Source organism: Anopheles marshallii, chromosome 2 (genome assembly GCF_943734725.1).
Source record: "Anopheles marshallii chromosome 2, idAnoMarsDA_429_01, whole genome shotgun sequence".
Taxonomy (NCBI): domain Eukaryota; kingdom Metazoa; phylum Arthropoda; class Insecta; order Diptera; family Culicidae; genus Anopheles; species Anopheles marshallii.
The window spans coordinates 44,310,770-44,329,060 of NC_071326.1; the positions used below are offsets into that span (position 1 = coordinate 44,310,770).

Sequence of the window (18,291 nt, forward strand, 5' to 3'; positions counted from 1 at the left end):
ATATATATATATATATATAATATGTGTGTAACTATAAATAACTTTATATATATAATCTTCGATATACACATGACCCCGTCCAGAAACATCGCGTTCTCTACCACCTCAACTGATCGAATCTTGCGATCAATTCCGACCCCCACCGTCCAGACAGCATCTGTCGTCGGGTCAGATGTTAAAGCTGCCATTGGTGGCGCAATATCTCAGAGGCTCAGTAGACATTCCACTACGATGATGCCGTTATCGGATGCTGTGACGATGGTTGTGGAGGTGCTGTAGCGACATTCGCTGCTGGGGAGGAAGGGTTTGTAGCTGCTACGGCTGATGGACTCGTGGGAACGGTGTTACTACTGCTGTTGCTGCTGCTGTTGCTGCTACTGCTACTATTGTTGCTACTACTGTTGTTGCTACTGCAATTACTGCTGCTGCTAGTGCTACCACTGTTTGTTGTTGCCGTACTGGCGTTGCTGTTGGACGTTCCATCCGGGTTCACCGATGTTACGCTCGTCGCTGCTGCAGGGGAGGCAGGCGTGTTAGTTGCCGATGCACCGTGATCTGCCGCAGTGTTCGAGGACGACGAAGAACTGGACTCATCAAACCCAGCAACTACCGCCGTCGAAGCTGCCATGGAAGATGCATCAACGTTGGCAGTCCGATTGCTGCTGCTATCCACACCCTCAGAAACGTTAGCGGTTGAGGAAGGAGTGGATGGTGTGACAAATTCTTCCGCTGTCACCTGTCCGTTCGTCGCGGCTGTTTGGGTGATAGTCACAGTTCCATTGTTCGTTACTGGCGCGCCACTGCCATTCGTTGCAGCACTCGGGGAAGAACCATCCGCTGTGGTCGGTAAACTACTGCTGCTGCTGCTGTTACCATTGGTAGACATCGCTGTTGATGTTGTTTTCGAGTCAGCTCCCGATTTTGTTTCCATCATAGACGAAGAGTTGGAAGCAGCCATTACTGAGGAGGAGTTGGAGGAGTTGCTCGAAGTGTTCGTTTTACCTCCCGATTCGATCTCCATCGTCGTAAGCGGTCCAGTTCCCCGAGAGCACTGGTACAGTACACGGGAGATAATGAGCGCAACCTGCTGGTCCAGTATGTGGCTCATGACTAGCCCTAGCAGTCGTTGCTCCTGCTGCATGAACAGGGGTCGATTGTCCGGATGTTTCGCTAGGTGCAGCAACGTACCGGCAGCCCTTCGCAACATATCAAGACTGGTGCCCATCGAGTCAGGATTATCTCGTAGGAAGTTAATTCCGTGCTGGTTGGCAACACCCAATGCTGATTGTTCGGCTTGCTCGATGAATGCCACCAGATACGACACACATGGTGATTGCAGTGCAACCGTGCGTGCCATCGAACTGTCGGCAGCAGCCAAATAATGCAGCAAATTGACCGAGAACTCGCGCAACACCTGATCCTCGTTCTTGCATAGATGACGTGTTAGCACCGAGCACAACTTTTCGAGCCGCGAAAATGGTGGTGTCGCTATTACCAGATCCACATTTGCGTCCGTCACACACAGCTTGCACAGTGCCTCGAGCGCTAACCGCTGTGGCGATAAGGCCGCATTCGGACCGAGCGTTGGGAACGGATCCTGACCGTGCGCCGACGGGCACACCGCCCAGTGCAGCAGTCCGTCCAGGATTGGGCGTGAGATCGGCTCGTCGAAACGGGACAAATCGAGCTGGCCGGAAATGTTTGCCGTGGCCACTAGCATATTCTCGCGAATTTGCACCAGAAAGTCCCACCACCACTCATGCTCACCCTGCAAGCTGCTGCACGAGTCGGAGAAATCAGCATCTTCCTCGCGGTCATAGTTGCGTGTCTTTTTAGTACGCAACGGGTGCTCATGGTTCAGTAGCAACAGCTTGCCGAGTATCGCCAGAAAGCGGGATGATTTGGAGAACTCCGTCTCGTTGTTTGGCAGGAAGGTGAGATTGCGCAAGATGTTCGAGATGGCTACACAACGCCTAGCCAGTGCATCCTGTCCCTCGGTCACGAGGTACAGGCTAGCTTCGTCCCGTGTGTAACACTCGTCCTCGTAGTCACTCATACGTCGACGTTTGAGCACTCGGGCCGGATCACGCACCGTTTCCGCAATGTCGAAGGCTATCGTCTTTCCAACCATCGGAATTACTACAGACGAAACATCATCTTCTTCCTGTTCATCGATGTCCATCTTTTCGTCGACCAGTTTTACGACTGCTGATGACTTCTGACATTCCTCCGATTTCACACTATTTTGCTGAGGTTGCGGTTCACGTTCAGTCGTTGCCGACGATTCACTTGTTTCGCTACTATTTTCCCGCTCATTATCAGCGTTATGCGCCGGTTCTTGTGGACCATTCGATAAACTCGACGTCTTCTCCAGCTCCATATCGATCTCGCGGCAGTCCGCATCCATTGGCGTCGGAGTCGTACCCTTTGCAGCAACCTTGCCATCAACTGTCTCGCCTGGTGCTGCTTCCTTGTCATCTACCGTCGCTTTCTCTTTCTTCATTATACAGTTCTTTACCACCTTATCCACACCACTATCCACCACCTTTTCCCTCGCTTCTTCCTCCTCGCCACTTTCACCATTCATCAACCGCGCGATATGGTGATCTTTCCGGGTGCGTAACGTCGGTGGCGTTGCGGACGATTCCTCTTTCCTTCGCTTCGGTGGCGATAGCAGCTCCTCCTCCTTTATGTCCACATCCATCTCCATCACCTCTTCTGACGTGTTTTTCAACGCCGTTGTCGTGTTTTTCTCAACTGGTGCTTCTTGTACTTCTGGTTCCTGCTGATGCTGCAGCTCCCGACCGTTTTTACTTGTACACTTTGCACTGTTGTTATTGTTACTCACGGTGCTAATGTAACAATTGTTGTTGTTAATGTTGGCTCCTATCCGCTTGCCGTTCCGGGTGGTGATGGTGCTGGCCGTCTTAGCAGCCTCAGCATACTTGGCGCTGGTTTTAATGTATTTTGCAAATGGAATGTTCACAAACTCGGCCCGGAACGTGTCCATAATGTAATCATGCGGATCTGGATCAGTATGACCGGCCGTCCACGGATCACCCCCGACTTCAGTGTCTCGCTGATACTGATAATCGGACGCTCGGTCCCAATCCCTCCTATGGTCGAGCACAAACACATCCTCCTCTGCGGGATGAATCTTTACCGGACGACCCTTGCGAGACGTCATCGTGTAGTTCGTAGTCGACGTAAGTATCAATGTACGTTCGTCCGGGTTCGGTGGATTCTTTACCGCACCCAGATCTAGTTCCTCATTCGAATCACATAGTTTCGTGTTGCGTCTCGCATAACACTGCGTGGTTCTTCGTCTATCTATCGCCGAACCAGCACTTTTAGTAGAACCTCCTTTGGTACCACCGTTCTCCTGCGTTCCATTGTGATGCAGGGAAGCGGCATCCGGTAAACCATTCTCTAGCTTCTCCTGCTTGATCATGGTGGTAGTAGTTGTCATTGTAGTCGTTGCCATCATTATGGGCGACGATGGTTCCAGCTTTATCGTCGTTTCGGTGGTTGTGGTCACCGCGATCGAGGAGGTATTGACTACGGAAGTTTGTTGATCCATTTTTCGACCATGTTCTTCGCCCTTCTCCGTTTCATCATCGTCATCAACGTCTAGCATTTTGTCCAGCAGAGCGGCACGATTACTTCCTTCAACGCTGAATCGGTTTGTTGTGCCTTCCCTTTTGCCACTCTCAAACATATCGCAAAGACTCTTCTGGAAGTGATCTAGCAGTAAATTCAACAGTCCCGGCATGTGCGCTAGTCCGAAGTAAGCAACGGATGAGTCATCGAACAGCAGAATGTTTAGCACATCCAACGCCCAGGTGCTTTCAACGAGCAGTCCAGAACGTAGTGCCATAAATATCCGCCAGGCATCAGTTTGGCCAATATCCAGTTTAGTGATGCGCTTTCTCCGGTACAGTACCGGTGTGGTAGCTTCCACACTATCCGTAGGGAACACAATGTCTCGCTTTTGCTGTACACCACCGGTACCAGAAGGTTGAAAGTTAGGCCCAGCCGGTTGCACTTGTCCTCCGCCTTGCACAGTGGGCTGTGCTTTAACCGCTGGTGACGCATTAGCTGCCGGAACTGCTCCGGGTACCACGCCACTGGCATTACCAGCAACGGAAGGCACGCCACTACCCGGTACTACGCCGCCAGCGGAGGGAACAACGGGCGGAACACCGCCCGTAACAGGAACGACCGGTCCAGATGACGTGGTTGTACCAGGAGGTCCACTCACAACTCCCGGCTGTTGCGGAGGCGTGTTAATGCTGGTGGGTGGCATTCCAGGCATGGAACCAGGTGGTGTGGGAACACCAGGACCGGCTCCCGCCATTGGCGGATACGGTTTGCCACTGCGTAATGGTGGTCGTAGTGGTGAATTCTGCGACGTTGGTGGCATCTGATTCCAGGGTTGTTGTTGACTCTGTGAAAATTTAAGTAATGAGATATAGTCATACGTAGGTGGCACAATCCATATATTCAAAATCAATCATCTACTAACCTGCTGATGCGTTGGATAAGGTGGTTGTTGTTGATTGAGGGGGTAGCGATTAACATCCGTGGCGGCTCCCCACTGACCTGGAGCGCCCGGTGGACCTCCCGGAGGGCCACCAGCACCGGGCGGTCCCGGAGGACCGCTTGGCCGGGGACCATTATGTGCCCACTGTTGCTGAGGGCTTTGCGGAGGATACTGACCACGGTATTGACCACCAGGGCCTGCTTGCCATCCACCTGCTACAGAACAGAGTATAGACTTTTATTAAGAACCGAACCGGACACGGTAGGCCTACAAAGAAGTCAAATACTTACGATACATCTGAGGCCGTTGCTGGTATGGAGGGTAGGGCTGTTGGCTCTTTTCGAAATCCGGATGACGACGCGGCTGGTTGGGCTGTGGGTAGGGAAGAGCCTTGAAACACATTTACATGATAAATATCAGAATGCAACACAAAAACGAAGCCAAAACAGATAAGATAACAACGGAAAAGAAAAGCTAGCTAGGTACCTGTTCCTGTTGCTGTCGGTAGTAATCGGCTGCTGATTGAGGCACGCCCGGTTGACCGACCGGTGCCGGATAACCACCAGGTGCACCCGGTTGTCCTTGTGCGCCAGGTTGCTGCTGTGGTGGAGGTGTTTGTTGCGGTTGCTGTTGCTGCTGTGATGGTGGGCCACCTGGTGGCACCTGCCCTTGTGAGGCACCACCAGCCTGACCCGGAATTGGAGGAGTACCTGCCGGAGGAACTCCTGGGGCCGCACTGACGACAGGTTGCTGTTGCGGCGGATATGGTCGTTGCTGGGGTGGCGGAGGGTATGGAGAGCTGCCGTATCCACGGTAGGGATCAGCCGCAGATGGAGGTCCAGGAACCCCGGCCGCCGACGATGGTGGTGTGCCTCTGTAGAGAGATCTGTCATTAGGTTAAACGCATTGGTCTTTATTCGTTTGTTCTGTATGTTTGCACGACAATTACAACATGGGGTACGAACATAAAGTGACGCGGCTAAATAGAAAACAGATCGATGCACAGTGTAATTGGTCATTCCAACCATACCACCCGTACACAGAATCTTCTAATGCCACTATTCACACCTTACACAACCAATGGTCACAACTGACACAAAACATAAATATATAACCAATATCCTTACCCTTCTCCAGTTTCTGGCGGTACATATGGAGGATAGAGCGGTCGGTTCGTTGGCGGGTACTGTCCCTGCTGACCGGGCGGTGGTGGATATTGTCCAGGCGGTGTGCCCGCAGACGGACCGTACTGATCTGGTGCACCATACTGTCCGTAACCTCCCGGCTGTCCTTGATAAGGTGCGCCTACACGTATACAAGAATTACGAGAAAATGGAGAAAATTAATAAATAAAATACACTATTTTGCTAGTTGAAAGCTCTTTCAGTCGCGGTTACATTTAGGGAAAGTTTCGGTGCAGAATGTTAAGCTTGGGTTGTGTTTAAACCATTTTTTGTTTCCCCGTATTGATCTTTATACAAAACGTGTATGGTGTTAGTAAATGTTTTCGGGATCAACAAACAAACAAAACAAACAAATGGTGACGGAACGGGGATGAAGGAATGAACTGAACATTTTGCGTGTTAGATAGGGAGCGAGCATTGGTGTGCCATTACCTTGGGGACGTGAAACCGGTGGATAGGGAGCACCCTGTTGATATGGGGGACGCTGTGGACCCACAGGATCATCAAAAGGGTTGCTCACGCTAATGTTATCGCCAGAGGCAGGCGGTGCCGAACCTACACGATGTTAGAAAGAGGATAAACAGAGAGAGAGAGAGAGAAAGAGCGCAATGATGCAAAGGGAACCATGAGTCACATATACAAAAACCGGGACAACAGTAGCCACATGTGTATCTATATCGAGGCAACGAAAAACACATACTAAAGGAAAAAGGACAAAACGCGAACTACAGTTGCTAGTGAATGATGGGACAATAATGACTGGCGCTGCCTCTGAGTTAGATATATACAATAAAATATGGTGTAGTGAACGGTGTATATCATAGTCCTAGCAATTATTACGCCTTCTTAAATTATTTGCAGTTCGTGTAGTCAAGTAGTTAAAGGTAACATTTTCACAGCAATATTTATCTAAAAAATGATATAAAACAGTCAAATGCCTATACCTTCACCAACATATTTTACTATAACGGTAAACACAAACGAACACAAACATGTAAACAGTTAATGTGTATGGTTTTTTACTAGAATTATGAAAGTATACCGAAAACACCCTACCTGGATGAGGAGACTGAGTGCCACTCTGTTGCGAAGGTGGCCTTTGCTGGGGTTGTGGTGTTTGTTGCTGTCCCGGACCCGGTTGTGCCACGGCGGTAGTAGCACCCGGTGGACCTCCGGCACTACCTTGTTGTTGCTGTTGCTGCTGCACATAGTCCGGTGTAGAACCTGGCGGATATCCGCTACCAGGATACGGCCCATAACCATCCATTGAGGCACTGCTGCTGCCAGGCGCGGGAAAAGAGTCTTGCGAGTTGGATGAACCTAAAACAAACAAAAATTTAATAATAGGTGATGAGGAACGCTTCAGCAAACCTTCTTCAAGTAATGTAACTCATCCCCCATCCTTACCTGGCGAGGGAACGGAAGTAGTTTTGGCAGACTTTTTCTTCGAACCCGCCTCCACCTGTGCAATGATCGGACCCGGATCGATGCCACCGCGATCAAACTTGCATTCGAACGGTAGCAAATTCTTTGTGTAATGTTTTCGCAGCGTGTAGGCTGCACTGCTGCTTGCACCAATACCTAGCATACCGGCGATATCCTTCCACGTTTTGCTCTTGGTAACCTTCAGTGATTTGGATGGCGTAGAAGGAGTAGGTGAGGTAGTGAGAAAGGGAAGAAAAAAAAAGAAAAAAAACACGCAGACACCCGCGTTGTACGCTCAACCATTCTCGAATAAGCTTCAGCTGCCTCAACGGTTAGAGTGGGAGGGTAGGGTTAAGTTGTTGGGGGATCGGACAGGTCAGGATAGCTTAGCAACTCACCTTACACACCTCAACAAACCCGCCACGCTCCTGCACGTACACGTACAGCTTGTACAGATCCAACGGTGTCTTCGAGATCGTCGGACAGGCCGTGATCGGCGATCTTCGCTCGTCCATGTACGCCAGCAGCTTGTCCAGAAACACTCGTCGCTCCGGCTTATCGTCCATCTCGTACAACTTGTTCAAACTGTCCGATTTCTGCTGAGTTTGTCATAAAATGATAAAAAAGGTAGTGGGAAAGGTTAGCCTACGAATTTTTAACTTTCATTTATTTGATAAAATAAATAAAAATAGAAAACAAAAAGATCGGAATCACCTGTGTTACGAAAGAGAACAAAAGGGATAAAAACTCACACCAAAATAAAAAGAGCATTGTAAATTGGAAGAGCAATTATATCACCATATAATAAAATATTTTATTAGGGTTAGTTCCACGAGACAGGATGCATTTATTTTGAAAAGATGGTAATGTTATAAAACAAACGATTAATTAGAGATTTAAGATGAATTGTTAGCAAATAGAAAACAATGAAGAATCAAACCAAATCTAGTATATTAAATCTAGAATATTTAACATAAACAAGATTGGTAATGAAATTTCTTTAAACAAAACAAAAGATCAATTCCCTTATCATTCCTGGGAAGAACAACCAAAATATTTATAACTTTTTAATTTAACAAACATAACAAATTATAATTTAACAAATGCAAGATTGTTTCAAGAAACATATCATCTGAGATAGGGTTAAATATTGTTAATATTCCTAGCATCCAAAATTTTACTCACACCACACTGTGCAGATGGTAGAAATGTTGTGATGATTAAATAATTATTAAACACAAAAATAAAGTAATGAATATGCATACGTTCTGTCACCGTGCAAGTTTGTTCGGAACGAAGAGGGAACTTGAGAAAAAAATGAGACTTAAATATTGAAAGGCAACCCATAATAAAAGCACCGATGCACAGACATCCAAATCCAATCCATGCAATAATATATTTTTGCTAACAAGAATGCGCAATTCGCATTCACTTGGCAAGTGAAAGAAACGATATTAACCTTAGTTGATCTAAAAGGTGTCTCCGGCGTGGGAGGAACGTGACTGTTAAATACCTGCGAATTAGAAGGAGAAAACGATCGAAGGGAACCAGTTCAGTAAATGCGACAATTTTTCAGTAAGCTTTGGTGGTGGTTGGTGGTGGTGGTTCATCAATTGTTCAATTAGGTATCAACTTGTAATTGTAACATTGATAGTATAACAAATATGACAGTCCAAATTTAAACGTATGGTATGTTGATAGCGGGAAGAAAGAAGGATGCTTATTTTCTGATGTGAAAAGAGTAGCACCGAGGTACGGCTATGATCAAGAGTTATTGTCCATCCCTCGTGTATACATTTGGATAGGTGTTTAATGTATTTGGTATTTTGCGAACTAAAAAATGCATTACATAACGTTTTGAGCTTATCCATAATAATAAGCTCAATAATAACAACCGTAAAATCATAAGAACAGACAAAACAACAGCATTACAAACAAACAATGGAAACGAAACAAACGAAAGCCAAATCATGATTTTAATTCAAACCACAACTCTCATACGCCTATGCATACGACGTACAAAGGAATCAGCGGAAAGAAAGCTATGAAACTAGAAAAAATACCATAAAAACAGTACTACTGACAAAGAAAACCAATCAAACAGCTAAATTAAAATAAGAAACTTATGGGAAACTTTAAGGGTGGAATCGTGTAAACTGTGTATGTGTTTGGTGTTTATAGATGAATGTATGGAAGGTAAATAACGTTCTTGCTTTTAGAAACAATTCAATTATTAGTTTTAAATGTAATTCTTTAAAATAAAATTTAACTAATTGTCGATTCACGCAATAACAAATTTGAACGTCTTAGCACTGAATTGTAATACAAGTGGATTGGGAAAGAATTATTTTTTAAAGGATAGATCACCACACAATTGTTATAGTTGGAATGGAAAATTTTGACTTGGACACTTGGAAGGGAAACAAGAGGACAAAAACACAGTTGTTCTATAGTAAAAAGACACAAAAAGAAAACCGATTGTACATCTACGTTTCTACTACGACTGGCTACGTTCGACGGACGACGTATCAACATCGGCGTCGCCGTCGTGCTCGGCACGAGGACGTGTGAACGTGACGGCGACGTATAGGAGGAGTAGGAGTACCAGTACGCAACAAGTGCCGCAGCGGCAGCGGCAGTAGCGGCCGCAGCCGACGATGGCGACGATACAGCACAAGACGATGGTAACGACGGTGACAGATCTTCTCGACGAGCCAACGGCAAACGAGATGACGAAATGGCGGCAGCACCAGCAGCAGCCACACCTCCATCAACAGCAGGGACTATCAATGGATGATCACGAATTGATCTCGATCCGGTCGATGTGGGCAATCGGGAGGAGGTGGTCCCAAACTCATTAAAAGTAGATCGATTCGATGCAGTCACCGATCGTTGGGAGAAAGAATTGGGCCGACAAAACAACTGATGATAAGGATACGAGGAGAGGTGATGGTGATTTTGGTCGGACTGTTGAAAAGGAACGTTGTAAGTTGGTGGGTTTTGGTTTCGACGAAGTGGCATTGCGCCTCTACTGTGCACGGGACGCTGCAGAAATGCAACTCCACAACGCTCATCAAACGAGGGGGAAGCGGATGGAGGAATGTAAGCTACGACACTATCGTCTTCCAACGATATTTGCTCCTGTTGGTGCTGCTGTTGCTGATGTTGCCGCTCATTCCGAGACCGTAGCGAAGAGAGAAGAAGTGTCTGTGAACTGGAAGAGCTCAGACAACCGTCAACCACATCGCTATTGCTGTCGTTGTTGCAGAGTTGTTGCTGCAGGTGTTGCTGTTGCTGCTGTTGCTGATGATGATGCGGTTGATGCTGTTGTTGTTGGTTAGTGTTGTTGCGGTTGCTACCGTTGCGTTCGTTGCTGCTGATGTTGTTGCCACTGGCGGCAGCAGCAGTAGTAGCGGTGGTTTCGCCATGCGTTACTATACTCACTGGACTAGCTGGCGTCCGGGGCCAGGACGTTGGGGACGAGTTGAGTTCGAAGTCTTCGTGTGCGTTGTGCGGCCCGGGCGACGCGTTCGACGACGACGGCGTGTTGGTGCCCGTCAGATGGCTTTGGTTGTAGTGATCGTTTTTCCGCGATTTCGGCGTCGAGCACGTAGGATCTTCTCCGGAAGCTGTAAAAGAGCAAAAAAGGAAATTGCGGATTAGATGCTTAGCAAACATAAAACACAACGTGATGCAAACGGACCATCACGTTTAGCTAATACTTGCCTACTGAGGTATTGGATAAGGTACTCTGCTGACTGGCTTCGTCGAGTGGTGCGCCATCAGGTCCCGTCGTAACGAGTGAGGTAACTGGATGATGATGATGGGGATGATGGTGATGATGGGGACCTCCTCCCGCTCCTCCACCGGGCCCACCAGTCGCGTTTATGATGCCATTATCCTGTCCCGCTCCCGCCAAAAGCCCATGATGTGGTTGCGGTGGCACATCGGCCCCGGGATGGTGTCCCGGTTGGTGCTGCGCATGGGGTGGCGGCCCGTGCGCATGGTGGTGGGGCGAGTGGGGAGGTTGTTGTTGCGATTGTTGGGATTGTTGTCCCGGATGCTGTGGTTGCGTCGGAGGCTGTTGCTGATGCGGCGAAGGCGGATGGCCACTATCTTGCTGCGACGGATGCTGGTGTCCTACGGCGCTACCTCCAGCACCAGAAGGAGACTGGCTGGGTGGCGTACCGGCCGGTGGTGGTGGACCCATACTGCTTGCATTCGGCGGTGGCGGTAACCCCATCGGTGGACCCATGTGGTGAGGTGGACCCATCGGTGGATGCATGCCGGGACCGTTACCATAGCCCTGGCCGGGTGGTGGCGTAGGACTAGGGGCACCGCTGTACGCACCCTTGTGCTGAAGGTGTTGCTTTAGGTAGTTGAGCGGTTGCGGTGAACCACTCTGGGGCGGAGGTTGCTGGGACTGGGGTTGTCCCGGATGGTGGGGCGGCTGATGATGGGCTTGATGGTGCGGTTGATGATGTGGTGGCGGCTGGTGGTGTTGTGAGTGTTGCTGCTGCTGGGGTGACTGCGGATGCACTCCGCCAGCTCCCGGTGGCCCCGGCGGCATACCCTTGCCTTGCCGAGGGCCTCCTGCTCCGCCAGGTGTCGGCGGACCGCTCTGTCCCTGTTGCGATTGCTGTACATGATTATTTACATGGCCCGTACCGGCTCCTCCCGGTCCGGCCTGTGTGTGTGGTGGTCCCCAAGGACTTGGTGGCTGATGTGGATACTGATGCGGAGGGTACTGCGAGTGCGGTGGTGGCGGACCACCGGCACCCACATGATTAGGCATGCGGTGTTGCCCCGGATAGCCGCCGGGTGGTGGATGTGGTGGTGGTGGGCCACCACTACCGGGTGGACCCTGTTGGGGTGACTGTGTCCCGGGTGGTGGCGGTGGTCCCGGTACGGGTGGTGATGGCCCATACGCCCCCGGATACTGCGGACGCGGCGAGTAACTCGCGGGCGAGTGTGGTGAATACTGCTGCGACTGCGGTGGTGGTTGCTGGTGAGGGGGTGGTGGTGGATACGGAGACATCTGCTGTCCCGGACCGCCCGGAGGCATACCACCGGGCCCTCCGGGACCCATCTTGTAGGGACCGTGCATGTGCGGCGGATGTGGCGCTTGCGCCTGGTAGCCTTGAGCGGCCATACCTGCCGCTGGACCGGTCGATCCTCCGCCGCCTGCCTGAGACGACGGTGGCAACGATACACTGCCTGACGGGGCAGTCGACACGGGCGGTAGTTGCTGTGCGGAGGCCGACGGTGGACGATTCGGTGAGGCAACACGGGCGTGATGATCCGGCGGTCCCTGTGTCTGATTGCCGTGCACGAGATTACTGTTACTGCTGCCGTGCTGATGATTCGGACCCTGCTGTTGCTGATTTGGAGTTTGCGAGTGACTGCTGGATGGACGAGGAGGCATCGAAACACTTTGCTGGCCTACAATGAATTAAAATAAGGAAAACGGAAATAATTAGCTACTGCTTAAACATTTAGGTAGAAAACAAATTGATGTTGTATGTATTAACACTTGTAACTGGCGATTTTAGGATCTATTAATGTTGCAAGGAGAGTTTTTATTTTACATTTAGTATGTCACATCTTTATTACTTTAAAACTAATCAATAGGAAAAGCAGTTTTAAATCACAAAAGAATGTCAAACATGTGTCTGTGAAAATTCTTCATTTAGAAAACATTAACTTTACTAAGCGCTTACATTTTTACAATATTTCATTTACGTTTCGCTATTTGTTTTATTGATTTTTTTTATTCTTGAGCACGACGAATAATAGCAAAATATGGCGTTTTATTTATCATCTCTCGGCTATTTAATCAATACCTCTCCCGATAGTGACAATCGAAAGTGACGTCGACAATCGTTACGAACATTATCGGTGCACGTATTGACTGACATATTTATTATTATTACTACTATTTATTACATTAATCTATCACATCAACATCGAGCACTTGATCACATTTTTGGCAGTATAACATTGTTAACTGTTTTCTAAGATTCATGATTCGATGCACACAAAAATGCATTTTAAAACACCGTCGGTACAACAGCCACAATCAGCAACAAGTGTGTTGACTTACCTACTGCCGGCGACATAGAACGTGAACCGCTGCCAGAACCAGTTGGCGACGGCGTTGGTCTCATACCCTGAGACGACGAAGAGGAGGAAGAGTTCGGTGTACCGGGTGCACCGTGCACTCCCGTTGGCCCTGTGGAATTGCCAGGCCCGCCACTACCTCCTGTTGTGCTGTCATTACTGTTCTGACCCGTGGAATCCTGTGGAAACAACGAAAATAGAATGGAAACACATTCGTTAGTGGGAATATTCGTGAGTGAAAGACCTTGCGACGGGTCTACGTCAACTATCGTCTTCTGGTTGTAGTTATAGACATATTAATATTGACATACAAATGAACCACCGAAGTACCAGCAAGCACTAGCTCCGGTAGTATTATAACGCCGAGATGACCAACGCCGTGTGGTAGAAGTTGGTACCGGTAACATTGGCGACGTCGTCCGAGGAAACCCGGACATTGCCAGACCGGAATAAGGGACCGACGGAGTAGATGAAACCATCATCGCTAGTCGCCACCAATCATCGTACGCGGACGAAGCAAAGGATGATGGAGCGGACGATGATGACGTCGCAGAGGACGATGATGTTGAGGATGTTATGGACGAAGAAGAAGGTGGCCTGTAATTCATAGTGCTAGCAGTGCAAAGCAGCCAAAAACACGCAAGCAAACACCTCTACACCTAGCACAATCAGAAACACACTTCACACACCACGCGAGGAAGAGGAGGAGTAGCGATGATAGTGGAAACATAACCAACGGTCACCATCACTAAAGACCATAAGGAGATTGTTGTTTGTAATCTATATCACACCTACAGTACACACTGATTGGAGGTCTCCACCTCCACAGTCGTTTTGCACTACACAAAAAAAAAAGAACAACCGAGAACTCGATTCACTCCATCCAAATGTTGTTGTTCTTGATTATCCTTCTTCCTCTGGCCGCTTTGGTTTTGTTTTGCCTTTTGGGAGTCTTGGCTAGTTGGACAGGGAACAACAGCAGCAACAACGGTTGCAACAAAAAGTGCAGTGCATATGATCAAATTTTTCGCACAAATTCCACCATCCCCATTTAATCGCCCAAATGTGACTGATTTAATAGCCTTCCGGTGTTGTAGCAGTAGCCAGGACCCAACGGTCGTGTTGAAGCGTTATGCTTTTGCTGCATATTTCTACTTTACTGTACGCATACAGCTGCTGCTGCTACTACTACTACTACTACTAGTACCGCTACTGCTGCCGCTGTAAGCGAGCACGTCAGTGGTACAGGATAAAAGGTCCTTCCCTGGATATATTATCTCCCCCAGAATAATATGAGTGCCGTACGCACTACAAACGGTGCTGCATTCAGCGGGGGCCCTCTGTGGGAAACAAGTGACAGGTAGGAAGGACACATCTACCCTACTCACACACGGGTGCACTACCCAGTATACGCATACAACTGCACAAATGCAATGGGTGAATTTTGTTTTGGTGATGAGCTGAAAAACTGAAGAAGAAAAAAAATGTGGCAGGAAAAAGGAGGAGATGAAACAGAAACAAATGATGAACGAACCCCCCTTAACTACCCCTTTTTAAACAGACACGCACACACACACACTTAAATGTATACTAGGCCCAGCAAAGCCAAATGACCACAGCAAACCAACACAGACAGCGACAGAGAGGAAGGTGTGCCAATGCAACAAACCATTTTAAATGTGCCTTTATTTGGATGATGGGAGGGGGATGCTGATATTAGGGAACCAGCAACATCATCATCAGTATCGCGCGTGCACAACGAGAACAACGTGGAAAAGCGGTAATTTTTGTAGGCCGCGGTGCACGATCCACAAAACCCAACCAAAAAAAAAAACGCCACCGTGAAAGAAGCCACGGTAAATAGTTGGGACGCAACACAGGACAAAAAGGGATTTGCACACAAATTGCGAACATTCCCCCCCCGCTTCCCTTTACATTTTGCATTGTAGTCCTTCCTATTTTTGCCCTTTAGGTTTTCTCTCTGTGGCGATCCACTCCCATAAAAAAGCGCAAGTTTGGTCAACGATGCATAATGCACAGAAATAAAGAAGAAAAAGGAAAAAAACACACATCAGAGAGACCACGGGCTTCCACAACAGTATTTGATGCGGCTGGGCCCAAACCATCCCCAAACCACTCAAAAACGGACAACCCGCGTACCACACACATCAAATTTCCATGACACACACCAGCACCATCACTGTTTACCCTATCTGCCCTGTCACACACATAGTGCTCCTACTTATCTTGTACGCTCTGTACCTAGTTCGCCCGGTTTTATTTTATGGTTCTTTTTTCCCCAATATGACCAATAATCGATTCCGATGTGAAAGCATCGCCACCGTGTGTCCATTTTCTCACTCTCACTGATTCCCTCCACTCTTTCACAGTTTCGCCGCGCTGTGCTCCGTTTTTATATTTTTGTTCCGCTTTTTGTTTGGGAGGGAGCAAAAATTAAATTCGCACGTGCGCGCGAATAGCGTAGAACAGAGATAGAAAGAGAAACAAAAAGTGCAAACCCACCCACACGTACAGTTGGCTGACCGCTGCGGGAAATGCAAAAGGATAAAAGAGGCGCAGCAGGATAAAAAGAATGCATTTTACGAAAAACGAACTGCGCGGGAAAAGGAGAGAAGGTCAGCAGCACGCGTTCCACATATTATGTGTGTATGCGTTTTGGCAGAACGGACCGTGCGTGCCAAGTGTGTTTGTGTGTGTGTGTGTGTGTGTGTGTGTGTGTGTGTGTGTGTATAAAAATACTAAAAATAAATAAATGAATAAATGCAGCAATTCAAACCCTACCAAAAACCTGGAAACAGGGGATGCACTACGCCACAAAACTGGGATGAACAGAGTTGCTTGGCTGGGAGGATTGTGCATGCCCATTCAATTAGCCAGGATAGCACACGGACGGTGTGTGCAGGGGGAGGGGGTGGATGGGGTGCAATTGTGGAAATGAAATTAGAGTGATGCAGCAGTGTGGCTTTTGGCCACACAATCGAGTTTAATATGTGTCCTGGACGAGACTACTACCCACCCCCCACACCAACCCATCCGTACGTACTTCCTTTCTTTGCTTCGTCTGTTATACAAAATATCAGATGAAAAGTTTGGTTTTTTATTTGTTATTTTAATATACAACCCCCCCCCCCCCCCCCCTCCCGCACTCCCTCCTGCCACCCCGCTGTCCAACTCCCTCTCTTATGTCGCCCTGGTGCCTTCAGCCACAGCAATGTTGTTTTCGTTAGATGCCGCATATACATCATTTATGTATATTTCCAAGTAACCCCGGGAAATCGTACACTTTTCCTGGGCTGGCCGGGATTCGTGCCACTGAGCGATGGAATATTTAAAAAAAGGAGATTTATCATTACCAGCCACAGCAAACCGGAGAGGGTGGGCGGGCTTGTGATAGCGATCCTCAATGTTCTGGAAACTAGTAAAGAGATGGCGGAAATGTTCTTCTTTTTGAGACCGTACTACTCCCCATTATTACTTGCGCCCGGTAAAAAAGGCAAAAAATAAGAGAATATATGAAAATGAATCTTAAAGGCACTAAGCGGGTTAATTTTTGAACGTTCTGCTTCAATACCTCCGCTAGGGAAGGTGTTGATATACATTAAATTGAAAAACAATAAATTAACGTACACTAAAAGACGATTTGCTGTTGAATTTACATTATAATAGAGCAATTCATTTTGTGTAGTTTATTATGATTGTTACAAGAATAATTCAAATTTAGCCCTCAGGTTTCATTTCCTATTCGGTTCCACATTGATCCATTGAAGGAAAAAATGCAACGATGTTTTAATAATCTTGTCTCAATAATACAATAACTAATAATCACTAAACTTTAAAAGATTTGTGAGAGTTCAGTAAGTTATCCCACACTTGCAACATATCAAACTTTGCCGCCTGTAGTCAGTTAAATTGCACAACATCACATAAAATTAATTACTGTGCTGCCGTTTTTCAGAACACCCATAACATTTGGTATGATTGAATTCATGATTGTTACTATTTTGGTGCGAGTGCCGGAAAACTTCAACAATACTTGGCTCAAATTAACATTAAATACCTACAGGGGCACATGTGTAATGAAATTTAGCACCCGAAGTGTGGATAAAAGTTAGCGAAAGAGTGGGAAAAAATCATCCAACAATGAAAGTGCCAGTAATCCGAAGCCATATCATAAAACGATGGCGCAACACCACAAAATTGCTGCATGAAAAATTGTAAAATACATATTATACCTCCTGAAACCGAAGTCGAACGAACGAATCGTTCTATGTACGCAGGACCTCAACCGGCGATCGAACGGACTGGAAACGGTGACAAGCAACGAGGCGAGAACGGAACAAGCGGAATATGTACATATTTTTAATTTTATCAATTCGCATTTTCAATATAATTATGCTGCATTCGCAAATATGTGCAATTCAAGCTGTGCACACGAGTTCCATAGTTCTGTGCTCATCGTGCCCTTTTCATTACTTCCCACAATGTGCAGCTGAAAATCGACACCAAGGGACCAAACACACGGCGGCAAAGGATTAGTCATTATGGAACCATTTTCACCTCATTGCACTTTATAAAAAAAGGACAACAGTTTTGTGCATGTCTCTTATAAAAAATCAAAAATATCGATGAATGCACCACCGGTAATAAAATGAATTAAAAAAGAAATCGGTTTCATTCAATTTGTACTACGCTGTAATTTATAATTGTAATTAACTATAACTATTTTATGTGAGAAACATATTGCGGAATGTTTAATTTAATCCCTAAAGACCCACGCCAAAAATATTTAGATTTAAAAAGTTGCAATAATGCAGTAGACCCCCTCTCTCGGTGGGTGAATTTCGGTGGATAAACTTCAGGGAAAACCGCGTTATCTGATCGTGGGATGCACATATCGATTGCAGAAAGAGATGCAGTTTGTTTACGCCATCATTCAAACATAATGCTGGAGTTTTGGCTGTGTAAGAACGATACGAGAATCGAGCGTATCCCCTGAAC

The 18,291-nt window shown here is 47.3% G+C and overlaps 1 protein-coding gene across 1 annotated transcript in view; it reads right to left on the bottom strand.

Moving 5' to 3' along the window:
• Positions 1-226: 226 nt before the first annotated feature.
• The window catches only part of LOC128709016 (trithorax group protein osa), a 99,210-nt gene continuing 81,145 nt past the window's right edge, over positions 227-18,291 (bottom strand). The window contains exons 4-16 of the mRNA XM_053804000.1: positions 13,256-13,451; positions 10,879-12,594; positions 10,597-10,781; positions 8,612-8,665; positions 7,551-7,751; positions 7,135-7,351; positions 6,784-7,047; positions 6,160-6,282; positions 5,671-5,848; positions 5,030-5,429; positions 4,834-4,933; positions 4,526-4,758; positions 227-4,447 (exon numbers count right to left, since the gene is read on the bottom strand). Of these exons, the coding sequence (XP_053659975.1) occupies positions 227-4,447; positions 4,526-4,758; positions 4,834-4,933; positions 5,030-5,429; positions 5,671-5,848; positions 6,160-6,282; positions 6,784-7,047; positions 7,135-7,351; positions 7,551-7,751; positions 8,612-8,665; positions 10,597-10,781; positions 10,879-12,594; positions 13,256-13,451 (8,088 nt within the window). The remainder of the gene's footprint in view (positions 4,448-4,525; positions 4,759-4,833; positions 4,934-5,029; positions 5,430-5,670; positions 5,849-6,159; positions 6,283-6,783; positions 7,048-7,134; positions 7,352-7,550; positions 7,752-8,611; positions 8,666-10,596; positions 10,782-10,878; positions 12,595-13,255; positions 13,452-18,291) is intronic.